The sequence below is a fragment of the Toxorhynchites rutilus genome, chromosome 2 (genome assembly GCF_029784135.1).
Source record: "Toxorhynchites rutilus septentrionalis strain SRP chromosome 2, ASM2978413v1, whole genome shotgun sequence".
In the NCBI taxonomy this organism is placed as follows: domain Eukaryota; kingdom Metazoa; phylum Arthropoda; class Insecta; order Diptera; family Culicidae; genus Toxorhynchites; species Toxorhynchites rutilus.
In genome coordinates, this window is record NC_073745.1 from 160,415,733 (window position 1) to 160,431,782 (window position 16,050).

The window sequence follows — 16,050 nt, forward strand, 5'->3', positions numbered from 1 at the left end:
AACAACATGTCACAAGCTGGATGGGTAGAAATTTTCCAACTGTGAAAGCTGTAGCGAGTGGCAAACGCAATAGCTAAACAGGAAGGTTTAACCGAACAAGATGGGAATATCGAGTGATAACAAAAACACAACACCAAAGGTTCTTTTCAGAACCATCAACATATTCATAAAGAGTAAACAGTAAACTAATCCATTTTTCAGGTAGATAGGTAGGTATTCACGTAGGAGAAGAAGGAAAATATATATTTAACAAAAGCTGTCCCCTTTGCATAGTCCTACGTCACTCCGGTTATGTCCCCGACATTACCCACCCGTCTTTTTATTTATCTAGAAAAAACCTTTTTCACTTTTATCTCGAATTTCCGACTTTCAACATAAAATACTTCTAGCAGAAAGCTGTCATAAAAACAATGTGTATGTGTGATAGTTGAAAAAATTCTAAAGACTTTCAAGTGGGGGTGAACATTGAAAATAATTTGTGAATAATTTGAAAAGAGAATCCGCGAAGCCCGTCTAAAGATTATTGTATCGTATATCAATTCTTAGTATGTAGTGTCCTTTTGTGTGTATTAGACTACTCTCCCACATTCTTTGTTGAATTTTAGTTTTACAGTTAAACAATATGTCCTATTCGGATGAATTCGATGTACCGGATAGTAGGATATCGAAACGAGCTGGCTAATAATTGTGAGATAACGGACAACTAGAACGCAGTAAAACTACAGAAACAATCTTTATTTCATGATCAAGCGTACAAAATATCTATCACAAAATAGGTAACGTAATCATCCCTGTATTTCCTAAGAGTACGACTCAACCGTTGTGTGACTTCTGCTGCATGATGGGAATATATTTTTCGCTTGGACGATACTTCCAACGAGAGCACAGTTCATCCGCTACAGATTCGTTGTATCCAACTCTGAAACATAAGAAAAGATGTAATTTTTTCCAGATTTGTACCAGCAAAACACGTTAGAAATTGTTAAGCTGTGCTAAGAGTTCATTAGAGAAAATAAGAAGTAAATTTTTATACGGAATACAAATACAAATGGGGTTTGATATAATTTGACATATTAAATAAACATAAGCGAAAGCAGCGTAGAAGCAGTTATATTGTTATGTATAAGATGGATACCACCGAGAAGTAGCTTCGGACGAGTTTCTTATGTATCAGTATCTTACGATATAAATTTCTAGGGAATTAGTAGTTTCATATACTCAAAGTAATATAATCAGTAAGATTGACGTGTCTTCTTCGCATTGAATTAGTTATTCGCCATTGACAGCATACGAGATACGAGACGAGATATTTTCAGCGAAAAAAATTACATATTCTTATTGTTAGTACGCACTACGAATAGAGAAAATCCATCACCGAATATCAATTATCGAAGTAAATTCGCTGCTTACCAATCTTCCTTCCATCATGACTTTCTACTTCCAAAAAGAATCCTCAAATTCGAAACCCTTTCAATGTGAAAAGTGTGGTCTACTTAGGCAACATAACAGATCTTAGTTTAGTTCAATTTCAAGTCAAAATCCTTCATTAGATAGATACTATTGCCGTAATCAAACGCACATTGAATGAAGTCGAATTTTTCTTGTATTTAAGAAATTACGAGGGTCGTTTGAAAAATCCGTGCAAAGTCAGAGAGATCACCACATGTCGCGTATCGAGGTTGTGTTTAGTTAGTAGCATCTCTTGCAAGAATATACAACATGTTTCATTCAGACATGACTATTTCATTGTGTTTGACATTAGTTTGAATCTAGGAAGTCGAGTAATTTTTTTTTCCATCACAACAACGCATCAGCAAAATTAATGGAAATAGAGTTCCTACTCGTTTCACATCCCCACTACTGCCCAAATTTGGTTGCTGTTTGTTTCCCAATTTGAAGAAATGGCTGGCAGGAAAAAGATTTAATTCAAACGAGGAGGTGATTGAAGAAACGAATGGCTATTTTTCAGTCTTGGACAAATCCTATTATTCGGAAGAGATCAACAAACCAGAGCAACGTTGGACGAAGTGTATAAGCCTGAAAGTCGACTATGTTGAAAAACAAAAAAAAAGTTTTATCACAAACAATTAAGTAGTTTTAATTTTGTACGGACTTTTCAAACGACCCCCGTTTTTGATTGTTAAACGTGTTGAATGTATGCCATTTGTCAAGCATCGGTGCAACTTTTGTCAACACAAAGTCTTGGCTAGTCTAAACCTTGTTCACAAACATATTTTCATTATTCTGAACTTTTTGAATTTATTTGTGAGAAGCGTATTCCACTTGCCCAGACGTTTGATTTTGGGTCGCATATTATAACGTTTGGGGCAACGTATTCGTAGCATGCGGCTAGAATACCGTGAAAAAGCAAGATAGAATCGATAATTATGCCTAGTCAGAAGTGTACATCATTTCTGTGCTAATCACTGGAGATTCTCTAGATGAGAATGTTATAAATAACTTTGGTTAAAATTTAAAATTTGTGTTGTCATTTAGAAAAAAAATCTTTTCTCCACTTCGGAACGCATCTTGGAATGATGAGTAGAGATTTTTTGTTGTTGTTGTAAGATTATAATTGTGATATATATTTCCGAAATCTAACCTCAAATCTCAATCGATTCTATACCTTGCATTGATAGAAGCTACATCATGAACAACCGCAGGCTTCAACCATAGACAATGGACTTCGATGTAAGGTAGTATTTAACGAATCCATTCAGTGGTCGTATGACAATATCTTTGACTAGATTTCTTGAAATTAAACTAAACGTTTCCTGTTTCAGCTGCTGCCTGTTGACATTGCGATAGATTTGCTCATCAAATGATCGCCTGATTGGGTTTTCATAAAAGTAAAACGGTGGGCGGAGATAAGGTGGCACGTACTGATCGGATGGGTAGAACTGCGGTTGGAAAGCCCTGGCGAAGTAGTTCTCTGGGCTGGAAATTTTTGAGCAATCGGTTAGGGAAATTGATTTCATTTCATTTTTTATCATGTCGAAATACAGCGACTCATTGGTGATTTACATACCAAACGAATCGGAAATTCCATAAGATTTGTTTGCTATGCGATACATTACAGTCCCATAGTCTGTATATGGTTTAAATTGATGGAAATTGGAAGCATTTCCATTATCTCATACATTTGTTCTGTCCATTTGTGTGCTTTCCCGGACAGAGCTGTCAATAACGAGCAACTTATCGACGAGCAAAGAAGGGGAAAACGTAAGATGTAAAGTCTCCGTGAACAAAGGAAAAGAACGAAGAGGAATATTTGCCTAGAGTATAAACAGTGGATGTGGAGGTGATCTGGCGTAGTGGTAACAACCATACCTCGCAGAGATCACGAGTTCAATTCTCACTCCCGACATTCTTCCAAAAATGGAAGTAAAAGTGACGAACCAGCCGAAATGTGTTGAAAGTCACTATAAAAGAGAGAAAAAAATTAAATAAAATAAACAGTGGATCTCGCTTAGGAAGGGCACAGTCCGGGAAAATTCTCGCTTAGGCAAACTTTCATTCTTCGTGAGGACACCGGACACCGACTGGACAACACCGTTGCTGGACAAGCTGGACGGCGAGGGATCGCGTGCCTTTCTCAAAATAATGGGCGGTGGAGGAAGTAAGGTTTTCCAAGGGCCTTTCTGAAGGTTAGAGATGAATGAACTGAAGAAGTTTAAAGCCTCAAGCAAGGAAGGAAGGCAAACTTTCAGTATCGTTCTGTATTCAAAGCAATGAATATTGCTTGTTCTTCCTTGTTTTGCGTCATCACATGTCTTCGTTTTGGATTAAGCCGCACTCGCTGATTTCTTTGGCATTGCAATCATTGCATCAAACTGACGCCATTGCATTAATGTTTTCAGCTACACAATTGTGTGGGGAATCATCAAGCTAGGCTATCGTCAGCTCACCAATAAAATAAATTTTCTGGAATTTTATCAGTGATTTGGTTTCGCATGACGGTAGGAAAACTCTCTCCACAAAGGATGACAGCTAAGCTAATCTAGACTGGCAATATTAACGGAAAGGGCTTCTGTTGAGAAAAGCGCAAAACGGAGATAAGTGTGTGTATATTGATTTGCTTCAAGCCATCGATATATGGATATTTGTGTGCGTACGTGCGTGCTTCATAACCCGTACGTAAAAATAGTGCATCTTTGCTGCGCTAAAACCCCATTTGTGTCTGCTCCCGTGTGCATTGGCCCTGTAACGATGCAACAATTGCCCAATTTTTTATGCTATGATTGACGATTGTTTGGTGTTACAAATTATGCAGTCATAATGATAAATATAAACAAGGAGGGGAGATAGCGAGAGGGAAATATTTACGCTAGGGTATTGGTAATGAATCTCTGCTGAGGCAAATATTTAGTCTTTTTTCAAGCAGTTAGCATTGTTTGTTTTATGTCATCAATGCTTCGAACTGACGCTATGGTGAAGCTGGTGTTAAGGTTGTGCACCAAAAAATTATTTGGGGAATACCAAGTTATTCAATTAGTTATATTAAGTTATTAATTTATTTGGGCTAGCGTGCCAGTCGCAAAACTGCTTTCAACTAGGATTGCATTTGCGCCAATCTTGATCATAATGAAGCAGTGCTACTCTTTTCGAGGTTGTTGAGATTAGAAGATAGAGTTTATTTCGTTTATTTAGTCACCAAGAAAGTAAATGTCGTTCTGAAATTTTGTGATTTGGTTTCGCTTGCCAATACCAAAAATTTCTCCACTAAGGATGACAGCTGCGTTTATCTCGAGCATGTATTGTTCTGCGGGCACAAGAATGAATCATCAAAAAATGTTCGTCAAATGATTCTACAATAAAAAAAAACATTTCAGGGCGACCAAACTGGTAGAATGGTTATTTCAAAATTTCCGTAGCATTATAAAATAATATCCGCAGTTATAAACAAGCGACTTGAATTAAACTACAGCTTAGTTCTACGCCAACAATGCGGTCGTGTCTTGAACACAACCTCCTATATTTTTTTTAAACAAATGTGCATAAAAATTCGGCAACAGTGTATTCGTTTGACACATTCTTACACGAGCAGCCCACGCATATAAACAAGATACATTTCATGAGAGTGGCAAAAAGTTATCAAGTGAGCAGATTTTTGCGTTGTTTTGATCTAATTTTTTCGAATTTGGGGATGACGATTTAGTTACCTAAAATAATCGGTAAGTTCGAAACCACATTGTCAAGGAAACCTTCATTCTATAGAAGATAATAGTGCGTATTCGTTTTTGTGAAAAAGTTCAAGAGATTTTTTTAGAAATTCGATTAGTTGGAAAATTGCTTGTGGGGCAAAAGTGCGCAGCAACTGTGGGTAAAAGTGCGCACCAGCGTTTTGCTCTCAAAAAAATTTATGAAATGTTTTCAACCAAATTTTTAACGGGACCCACAAGAAGAAAACTAATTTGAAAAAATGCACTCCAGAAATGCTCAAAATGATTGGAATCTTCTTTTATTGACTTTTCTACTTCTGCTGGGATGTGCCAGCGAGCACCTAGGACGGTTCATACCAGTATTTACGAGTGAGCAGTCTGAAGATCTGGCGAACCATTGCAGAGCACTGAACAAAGCTTTCTGTGGTATGACTCTCAAAGATTTACGGCGCCTGGTGTTTGTTTTGCGGAAGCCAGCACAAATTCCAAGTATTCATTGTGTCCAATCAACGCTTTTCTTATCAAAATAATTGATATTTCGATAGTACGAGTCTTTCTTCTTGTATCATCTTGGATTGATTGCGCAAACCCAGTCAAAAAGAAAAACTCGAATTTATCACCCATACAACTTTGAAACAACTTGAAAATTTGATGTTTTAGTTTCATGTTTAACCTTAAGATAACAAATATGGCAACAATCCGAGTATCTTTTTTGGAAACATACTGTTGAACATCTCTTCATCTCAGCATGAACTTCAATTGATGAAGTGTGCTCGAGCAGATATCGCAATTTGAAAACAACTGACATTGTCTGAAGAATATAAAATCCCAACCGTTTCTCACAGCCTTCAGCTGAATGTAAACATTGATTGCGTCTGCTACCTGATACTGTGACATTCATTGGATTTTTGTTTCGCTTTCAGCTATGCTCGATAGTGGGCACTGATGATAAAATCTGAAGCCTTTATCCCCCAATGCATCCAACAAATTGGACCCATTTGTCGTGCCAGCGATCAGAGACTTATCCTATCATTGCATTCTATTGCTGAGGTCTGATACGAACCAGCCCAGGAGGCTGAAGGTCTCAAAAATAAAGAATTAAAAAAATAATCTATTGCGGACGTTCTCTGACTTCGAAGTTCATGTTTCGCTGTGACTGTATACTGACCTCTGCCAAATCGAGCATGGACGTCTCTCGCCGAAACATGTCACCTGAATAACGTTGAAGAAAACGGCACCCAATGTGTTGGCGGTTTCTGTGGAGAAAGCATGAAAAAAAAAACAAAACTTACTCCTTTGGGCAACTAGCATAATACTATTATAATATGAAAAAACGCAATCAGTTAATATCCAAGCCGGCCCAACCTTCAACTGAAACTTGAACTTGAACGTATGAGCAAAAAGACAAGATCCAACATTCGAACTCAGCGTTCACATTGAATATGTCATCACGTAGTGTAACTATTAATATTTGATTGGCAAACAGACCAGAAGTACCTACCAGTGTTTAGATTTTGTAAACATTTTCTAAATCTTGCATCACAATCACAGTGCGATCTCGTGAAGGCACCACGATTGCACAGCCCTCGACGGCACTCTCCCGGCAGCAGAATGTTTGGACACATGTCATGCTCGCGGCAGCAGCGGTCTTCGTCGGCGTAACGGCCCACATCGGAATAGTTTGCTGCCAGACTACCTGTTAATTGAGAACAAATATAAAACATTAAAACTCACCTCCAAGTTAGTTGAGTTCTTTTTCCGCATCAAATAAGCCACGTTTAACACGTTGAGTGCCACGGTTTTATAGCAATTCGATGGACATTTTTAAACGTATTAGGACTATCGTTTCTTATCGTAGTGGAAGGTATTTTTTTTCAAAAGGGAATGCTTATAAGCTTATATGCTTATATTATTTACCCTTTTCATCATATGTTATACCGTTAGTCACCGGTGGCCGATGCGGCCTGAACGAAAACTCGGTGTCAGTCATCGGTGACTGACGTGGCAGTTAACGTGTTAATGTTATGTATTGCTTGAAAGATGCGTTTAACGATTTCTCATGTTTAATTGCCTCAAGTCAAATGTTTCCAGGAATAGTATCAATTAAACGTTTGTCTCTTAACGCGTTCTAAAACACTATTTTGGAATTGGAATTCCCCCATGCAAACTATGGATTATATGGGATATTTGCTATACTGCCGTTCTTAGCGTAGTTGTCCCATGTTACTTTTCGGAAAATTTCAGTTTTCTTCATAAAGCGATGTTTTTATTCATAATCTTTCGGCAAAACACAGAAAAAACGTATTGTTTGTACCCAGCTTCTAAAAAACAACATCAAGCTCAATTGTCCCATGTTGATATCCTAGGCATAACTGTCCCGCCATGTATTTTTTGTAAATCAATAATAAATGAGTCGGTTAAAAAACAAAAATTTTATGTCACGCTTTCAGAAGGGCTAATGCACTCATTTCTGGTTTGGAAGAACGAACGAATTTTCAAACAAATGAAAAAAAGTTTAACAAAACGCGTGTACACCTTGTTAGCGAAATCCTAATAACAATGAGAATTATATTTTGCAAAAGTGCTGCAGATCAATCTTAGCGCTGATGTTTGATGTTATGCATGAAATAATCTTTCAGAAAAACACAAAAAAAATTCTTGTTTGTCCCCAGTATTAAAAAAAGACGGGTGGGTAATGTCAGGGACATAACCGGAGTGACGTAGGACTATACAAAGGGGACAGCTTTTGCTAAATATATATTTCGAATATATATTTTTATTTTCTTCTCCTACGTGAATACCTACCTATCTACCTGAAAAATGGATTAGTTTACTGTTTACTGTTCATGAACATGTTGGGGGTTCTGAAAAGAACCTTTGGTGTTGTGTTTTTGCGTTTTTTTTACAAACTTGATTCTTGTTTTTTTTTCTGAAGGCTTTGTACTTATTAAATGTTCAACGCCGGACATCTTTCGGCGTATGCACATATCGTACAATCAAAATGATGGCTGTGATAGGAAATGCATAGGTGGTTATCAGCTCATTCACTATCATATATTTCACTATTGAGCATATTATCGTACCTTAAACTGTGGTTTCGGAGACGAATGCATTGTAAGATTTGTAGTCTCCGCAAACAGAGTAAATAAAAATGAAAAAGAACTGAGGTTTTGGAGACGAACTCTACGATCTGTCGAGAAATAAACGAGCTAGAAGCGTTCTGAAAAACCAACAGTAAATACATGGACGGATGGCCTTCGGATTAAAGTCCTTTAAAATAAGAACAGAGCAGCAGGAAAAACATAGCTCATCATGTTGATCCTAAGTTAATTTTCTATACAATGCAGATGTAACGTCAGTCAATTTTCAACATCAGTTATCAACCAAAGAAAGCAGTTCTTGCTACCGAGAAAATTCGTTAATGCCATCCTGCATACAATGTGTTGTAATTTGAAGCCACTTTTAATTCGGAAACCAAGCATGGGTTTGTGAAAACTGAATGATCAATTTAAAAGACCCCAACCATCAATAAGTTCAAGAACAAGCATAAACAAAATAAATCAGTTTATATTATATGTCATATTATGTCACTTTAGAATGCATTGGTATTGTGAAAAACTTTTAATAACTCTTCTTTGAATGGTTTAATGGCCCTGAAAAGCGCCGTGTTTTACGGTGGCTGGTTTTGCCACCAAAGCAGTCTGTATAAACAAACTTTTTCCTTCATCTACCTGCTGCCGTTTTCCGATTGCGTTTGCCACTCGCTGAAACTAGTTGTTGCCTCCGAACCGAATGTGCTCTGTTCTGTAGGCGGGTTTTCTTATTGTAGTGAGCAGCTTTGCAAGCCAACTCGAGCACTCCGGCGGCCGAAATTCTATAACCGCTATTAGGTATACTGGTGCTCCGGCACCAATCCGTTGATGCGATGTGATGTGAAACGATGCCATACAACCACACTGATTTACGGTTTGAAAGAGAATGATATATTTTTCAGCGGATCCGCGCCTTTTGTACTCTAGCGGTACACGCTCACAGGATAGAGACAAATCGGCAGACTCAGCCAAAGGGGCGAGTCCAACCAGACGAACGAATGAGCGTTTAAAGGCAGCGATGGCAAAAAAATACATTCATTACGATTTGTTCGCTCGTTGGATTCACATACAGGCTAAAAAGGGTCCTTTTCAGGATCACAAAATTATCTAAAGAGTTTATTGTTTTGTTATCACTCGATATCCCCATCTTGTTCGGCTAAACCTTCCTGTTTAGCGATTTGTTGCCACTCGCCACAGCTTTCACAGTTGGAAAATTTCTTCCCATCCAGCTTTGTGACTTGTTTTACAGTAAATTACATTCAATGCGACGTTCCGAAGCACCACTCAGTGTCGCATTGGAGGCGATTTTAACCTGTAATTGAACATTTGCGATGACAGTGATACAGTGTCGACTTTCAATGTGGGGTCATAATTTGGACCCCGAACTCTATGTTTACAAAAATGTTCAACTAAATATGTCGCATTACATGTCCGTCCAATTAGCTAAATATCGAACTAATTGTAAATCGCTGTACTTTCAATCTGGAAACAATTTAAGAATTGGTGAAAATTTAATAATCAGGAAAGTCCCCAAGTATCAATAAGCTCAGAACAACTGCCAAATTCACATACGCATCAGATCCTGGCAAACAAATTATGAAAAAAATCAATTTGTGTTTTATTATTATTTTGGATATTATTTTAGAAAGCATTGAACTGTATTTCGTAAACTCTTTTTTGAAAGGTTTAATGGCCCTGATAAGCGCCTTGTTTTATGGAATGGTTCCAATTTAGAAAACTTTGTACTCGTGGTTTTGAAAAAAACCATTTCGAACGCCCTCGATGCCGCCTTGTTCTGGATTTGCCACCAAAGCAGATTGTAAAAAGAACAAACTTTTTTCTTCTGCTGCCAACTGCCTTTTTGCGATTGCGTTTGCCACTCGCCACTCGCTGCAACTGCCTGTTGTTGTCTTGATGTCCACCGAATGTGTTCTGATCCGAATGCAGTTTTTCTTATCGTCGCGAGCAGCTTTGCCAACTAACTCGATCACTTCGGCGGCCGAAACTAAACAAGGTTCGAGCGGGATGTGTGAGACTGCGACCAATGTTTCGTTCATTTTTTTCTTTTTCCTTCCCAATCGTGCTTCATTCTATTTCGCTGCTGCTCTGGTTGCCCGTTTTGGTCGGTACGATTTGAGGAGCACAAAATGGACCAATCAAAAATGGGCACATAGTGCATTTTGACAATGCTTGATATTTCACAATTATTCAATTATTTATCTCAAGAAAAATTAAATGTTATTCGTTATGATAGATGCGTAGATATATTTCCTATCAATTGATGCAAAATCCTTTGCGATCTATTGAGAAATGCTCGAGTTATAAGCGTTCCAAATCTTGCATTTTTTCCTACTTGTTCAGTGCCTAGATTTCCATTTCACCCCCGATATCTTCCGGTTAGACGTAGTCCTACGTCAAAACAACATCAAGTTCAATTGTGCCATTTAATCAAGATTAATCGATTAAATTGAGAAGATCTTTCCACATTTCATTAAACAACAATTTACTGCTTATAAAAAACCCTGTGTATTGGTAAACTGAAATGCCTGAAATGGTAAATGAAACGCCTAATGCTTCTGGTAGACAAATATGCTAGAAAACTTTGATTGCGTTTTTCTCAGTTGTTGATTTTGGAACATGGGACATCTATGCGTAGAACGGCAGTATATGGGTTGCCCAGTAAGAATAAGCCGTGTGACCGCTTCTGACATTCAAAATAATTTCATGTAGGCCATTTTAGTTTAAACATTCCATATTCTTTTGGAACGAGTTCTACATGTGCATGTGGAGTGAAAAATTATCTAACGAAGAAATTCGTATAAATCATGATTCATCTTGAATCCAGAAACACAAAACCAGTTGTATTTCGGGATTAGTTAAAGGTACAAAAAATATTTTCACACCAAAATGCAGGTTCATTGTTCTTTTCGGGAAAAAAAATTATTCCTAGTCACTTTGTCACTTTGGTATCCTTCATCAATTTCCGCTTGACAATTGAGCAATACTTTTCGAGCTGCAAAGCTGCAAATCCCTTGTCAAATGAAGAACTTTCCTGGCAAATTTATCAGCGAAAACGAACTTAATTTTGCTGAGAATCCAGATCTGGGTCACTTTTCTCGTTCAATTTGTATAGGATTTTTAAATGGAATTTGATAGAATAGGCACTTAAATGTAAATATGGTTTATGTAGAATAATAAAAAAATAAAATACGTAAAAATATAGTTTTTGTACTATACTTTTAAACGGTTTTATTTAGCATTACCTACTGTAAATGTGTTCGTGTGTTTATCTGCAGGATTGTCCCACATCAATAGAATTTTAATCTAAAATTTGGAGCACGCCTTTATCTCTGCTGTCGTTATAAAACTGCGTATTCTATAATCTTGAAAATCCAAGATGGCGGTCGCTACAACATGGCGGACTACATATTTCATCAAAACCCCATCAATATTGAATGAAAGAGCTTGACTAGTAGAACACAATTATTTGTGAAAAATGTAAATCCAAAATGACCGCCATTACAAAATGGGACATTTTTTTGATTCATCAGTATGGGTATCAAACGAAATAGCTTGACTTGACTATGATACTTATTTGTGAAAAATCACATTTCAAATGTACTGTTGAAAAATCAATATCTTTATGTTGTCTATAGTAAATTCTTCTAACATATCGTCCTGAAGACCTGGTATAGTATAGTTCCTCAATATCCTAATCGGAACTCGATGAGATAATACTCGAAACTTTTCTTCTAACGCTTCGCACTATTTCGTCGTTACTAATTTTATCGCTTTCGGATTCACTATTACGCCATCCGTCGATCATTTTAAGGATGAAAAAAACACATGTATGTCTAAAAAAGATTTTTATAATAAACAGGGTCTTCTCCGCGTTGCGCAATTATTATTCTCATTCTCAGAAAAAAAAACTTGCAACTTGCTTCTTCTTTTAGCTTTTAAAATACCAAGCGCAAAGAACGAGGAAAACGAATTACTTGAAAAATCGGAGTTGCCAAATGTGATATAGTTTCTGACGATTATTTTCCATTTTCCATGTGTTCTTGGTATGATATAGTCACAGAATCTTCGTAATCGATTGAACAGAATATTCCATATTCTCCAATAAAATTGTAGTTATTTATCGTCATCGAATATAGTATATAGAGCGAGTACGTTCGGTTGAATTTCATTTTTTATTATCATTGGCCACACTGTATAATTGACTGAAAAATTAAATTAATCAGCAGCTTTCTAATCAGCAGTCGGTTGATTTCGTTCGGATTCAACAGAAATGTAGTCCTGAATCGAACCCGAATTCATCATTATCGTTGAACTCTTATTTCTCTTGCGCTCCGACAAAGTTGAATTTGGGCCTCGCAAGAAACTCGACCGAATCGCTCTGGGCGACGAAAGTGTTAATGCACATTCAACGATTTCGCGATTTTAGCGCCTGGCCTGATACCAAAATCCAATCCAGAATCAAATTCATATTCTCTCGGCTTCCATCCTGCACAACTTTTTCACAACAGAACAAGGGGCTGTCCATATACCACGTGGACAGAAAAAGCACGATTTTTGACTACCCCCTTCCCCACCATGGACCACTGTGGACATTTTCATACCCCTCCCCCTGTTGTGCACGTGGACATGTTTCCTTATTTTATTAAAATAATTTAGGTTAAAACTGAGTTGCGCATAAATTAAATTTTAACTCCACTTAAGTTTATTTTGTTTAAAATTTTACTAGCTGTACCCTACCACGCTTTGCTGTGGCACATTGAGGTTTTATGACGGAGAAATGAGCAGCAAAACAAATCATATGTTTCATATAAGTTTAATTATGAAATACTTGTAATATTTTGTTTTTTTTTCTATTATCTGCGACGATTTAAAGGCTATCTGGTTTGCCAACTAGGAAACGCGCAATATACGGTTGAATAATTCCCATCCGTATATAAATCACACAATTCCAAAGATTGATCTTGGGCAACGCCAATCGAATAAAAATAAATGGATTCACAGTCATTATCAGATACAATTTAAGTTCACGATTTTTAAACACTTGCAAAGAAATGTGTTGCTATCACATTAAATACATATACAATACTAGAAAGTTAGTTTCCGTTCACAGCTTTATTTCAGAAGTGTACTTATTTCATCTGGAAATTTTAAAGCTTCCTGATGCGTTGGCAATAGCAACAACAATCCTTGAAGTGGATTGTATATTGTGTCATAATATGAGCTCAATCAGTGCTCAATCAATCGAACAGAACAAATTTATATGCATAGATTATTTTTGACGTAGAACTGCGTCTTCCAGGAAGGGTGCCAAATCAGAAAACAGGTCACGTTTTTATGAAACAAAGTTAACGTTAATAACTATTTTCACAGCGAACAAATTCTGATGATTGGTACACCAATCGAATCGGAAATTATCTAAGATTTGATTGATATGCTATACATTACAATTCACTAATACCTGAACAGTTTAATTTAATGAAAACTAAAATTCTCATTTTCCCATTCATTTGGTCTGCCGATTTATGTGCTTATCTACCCTTACCGTCAAAAACGAGCAACTGATGTATTCGTTTCAGTCCGTTTTCAACATATTTGGTATAAAAAGGCCATCCACGATTTGAAGCCACGCCGGAGAGCGTCGAGCGGAAGTGGATTGTCATTCTCAACACAATTGAAGAAGGAGTATGGAGTAGAGTTTCTTTCCACAAGGGCCCTTCTCAGAGCTAGAGACTAAAAACAAAAATGGAATGGCATGAAACCACAATTGCGAGCGAGCTAGCAAGCTCAATACAACAAGCCGATGTCATTCAAGCCTAATGCTGATTTCACACACATATACACTATGACAATGAAGGTGCATACGGGAAATTTTTGTCCTAGTGCGAATATGGAAGAATATCCAAAATTTTGAAATATAGATATACACTGCATTTATTTAGATAGAACGTATCTTTCATGGAAGTATGCTTTCAAATTCCAGTAGGGCAACCTTACTGATGCATGTTTTGTGGTTCGATCACATCTCAAGTGGAATATAGGGGCAAAAGTGTTCAAGTTTGTGATCGATATCTGAGTGGGGAGGAAAAAGTCTGATGCGAGTTGACAGTGCAGTTCGATCGAAAAGTGAGGACGGAACCAAATAAAGTTGTGTGCGTAGTGCATTAATACGCGATTGAAATCTTCTAAAAAGCATCGCCTCAATTGTTTATGATGAACAGCTTTGTTCTATATATTTGTTTCCAGAAGCGGTTAGACGTAGTCCCGCCTCAAAATATATGAAAGTTTGACTGGGCAGCACTCTCAGGCGGCTCAATCCGTTTATTGATAAATACGGAGAGTTTTGAAATAAATTCTTGAATATGTGTTATTAAATTCAATTTTGAATGTATGGGTGATTTATTTAAAAATATATATTCTTCGTCTTCTCATTTCGTTACGCTTCTCATTTTGTTACGTGTTCCACATCCAGCCGAATTCGCACGCACGACAGAATCAGTATATTACGATTATAGGAAAGCTAATTACTCATCAATGAATAGATTTTTCTTGAGCATTAACTGGAACGAAATTTTAGACTACTCAGATTTGGAGGCAGCTACTCTAACCTTTTCTCATGTGTTGCTCTATGCCATCGACCAATTTGTTCCGAAAAAAAGGAATCGTACAACCCTTCATCTACCTTGGTCAAATTATCAGTTGAAACGCTTAAAAACAACTAAATTCGATTCGTTTTAAAGAAATATTCTAAAAATAGATGTATTTTGTGGAAAGCACGTTATACAATTGCTAACAACAATTATAAACGCCTAAACAGTTCATTATTCGGCAAATATCAGGACCGCATGCAATCTTCATTGAAAAGCAACCCGAAACGTTTCTGGTCATTTGTTAATGACCAAAGGAGAGAGTCCGGACTACCGACTGTAATGGTGCGCGACAACATTGAAGCTTCGACTAGAGAAGATATCTGCGATCTGTTCCGAGTTCAGTTCAATAGCGTTTTAGTGGAAGAGTACCTTGATCATGATCAAATCACCGCTGCAGTTAATAACACACCCCAGTTTAACTCGCCTGTAACACCTCCTATGATCAGTCCCAATATCGTGGACGCAGCATGCAGTAAGCTGAAACAGTCTACAAATCCTGGACCTGACGGCATTCCCGCCATTATTCTGAAGAAGTGCTCGACAAGTTTGTCTCAAACACTAAGCATCATATTCAACCATCCAATGTGGCATCTTTCCGAAAACATGGAAGAATTCTTTCATATTTCCTGTTTTCGAGAAGGGCTGCAAAAAGGATGTAAAAAACTATCGAGGAATTGCTTGCTTATGCGCGGTTTCGAAATTGTTCGAAATAATTGTACTGGATTGCATATCTCATTACTGTAAAAGCTACATAGTCCAAGAGCAACATGGATTCATTCCCAATCGGTCCACATCAACGAATTTGATCGTTTACACATCTTCAATAACACGGGCTCTACAGTCGCGTCAACAAATCGATGCGATATACACTGATTTTTCAGCAGCTTTCGATTCCATAAATCACCAGATAACAATCGCCAAACTTCAATGTCTTGGCTTCAGTGGCTCTTTTCTGGGTTGGATGCAATCATATCTGACAGGCCGAAAAATTTCAGTGAAAATTGGTTATATTATCTCGAAGCCCTTTCGGGTTACTTCGGGAGTTCCTCAAGGAAGTCATCTCGGTCCATATTTTTTTTTACTTTACCTCAACGACATCAATTTCTCTCTTGAGTGCCAAAAATTATC

General features: G+C 37.3%; 1 protein-coding gene across 1 annotated transcript in view; it reads right to left on the minus strand.

Annotated features, from left to right (window-relative positions):
• Positions 1-714: 714 nt before the first annotated feature.
• Positions 715-16,050, minus strand: part of LOC129764920 (group 3 secretory phospholipase A2) — a 54,836-nt gene continuing 39,500 nt past the window's right edge. The window contains exons 4-6 of the mRNA XM_055764570.1: positions 6,664-6,858; positions 6,331-6,418; positions 715-919 (exon numbers count right to left, since the gene is read on the minus strand). Of these exons, the coding sequence (XP_055620545.1) occupies positions 814-919; positions 6,331-6,418; positions 6,664-6,858 (389 nt within the window). The 3' untranslated portion in view covers positions 715-813. The remainder of the gene's footprint in view (positions 920-6,330; positions 6,419-6,663; positions 6,859-16,050) is intronic.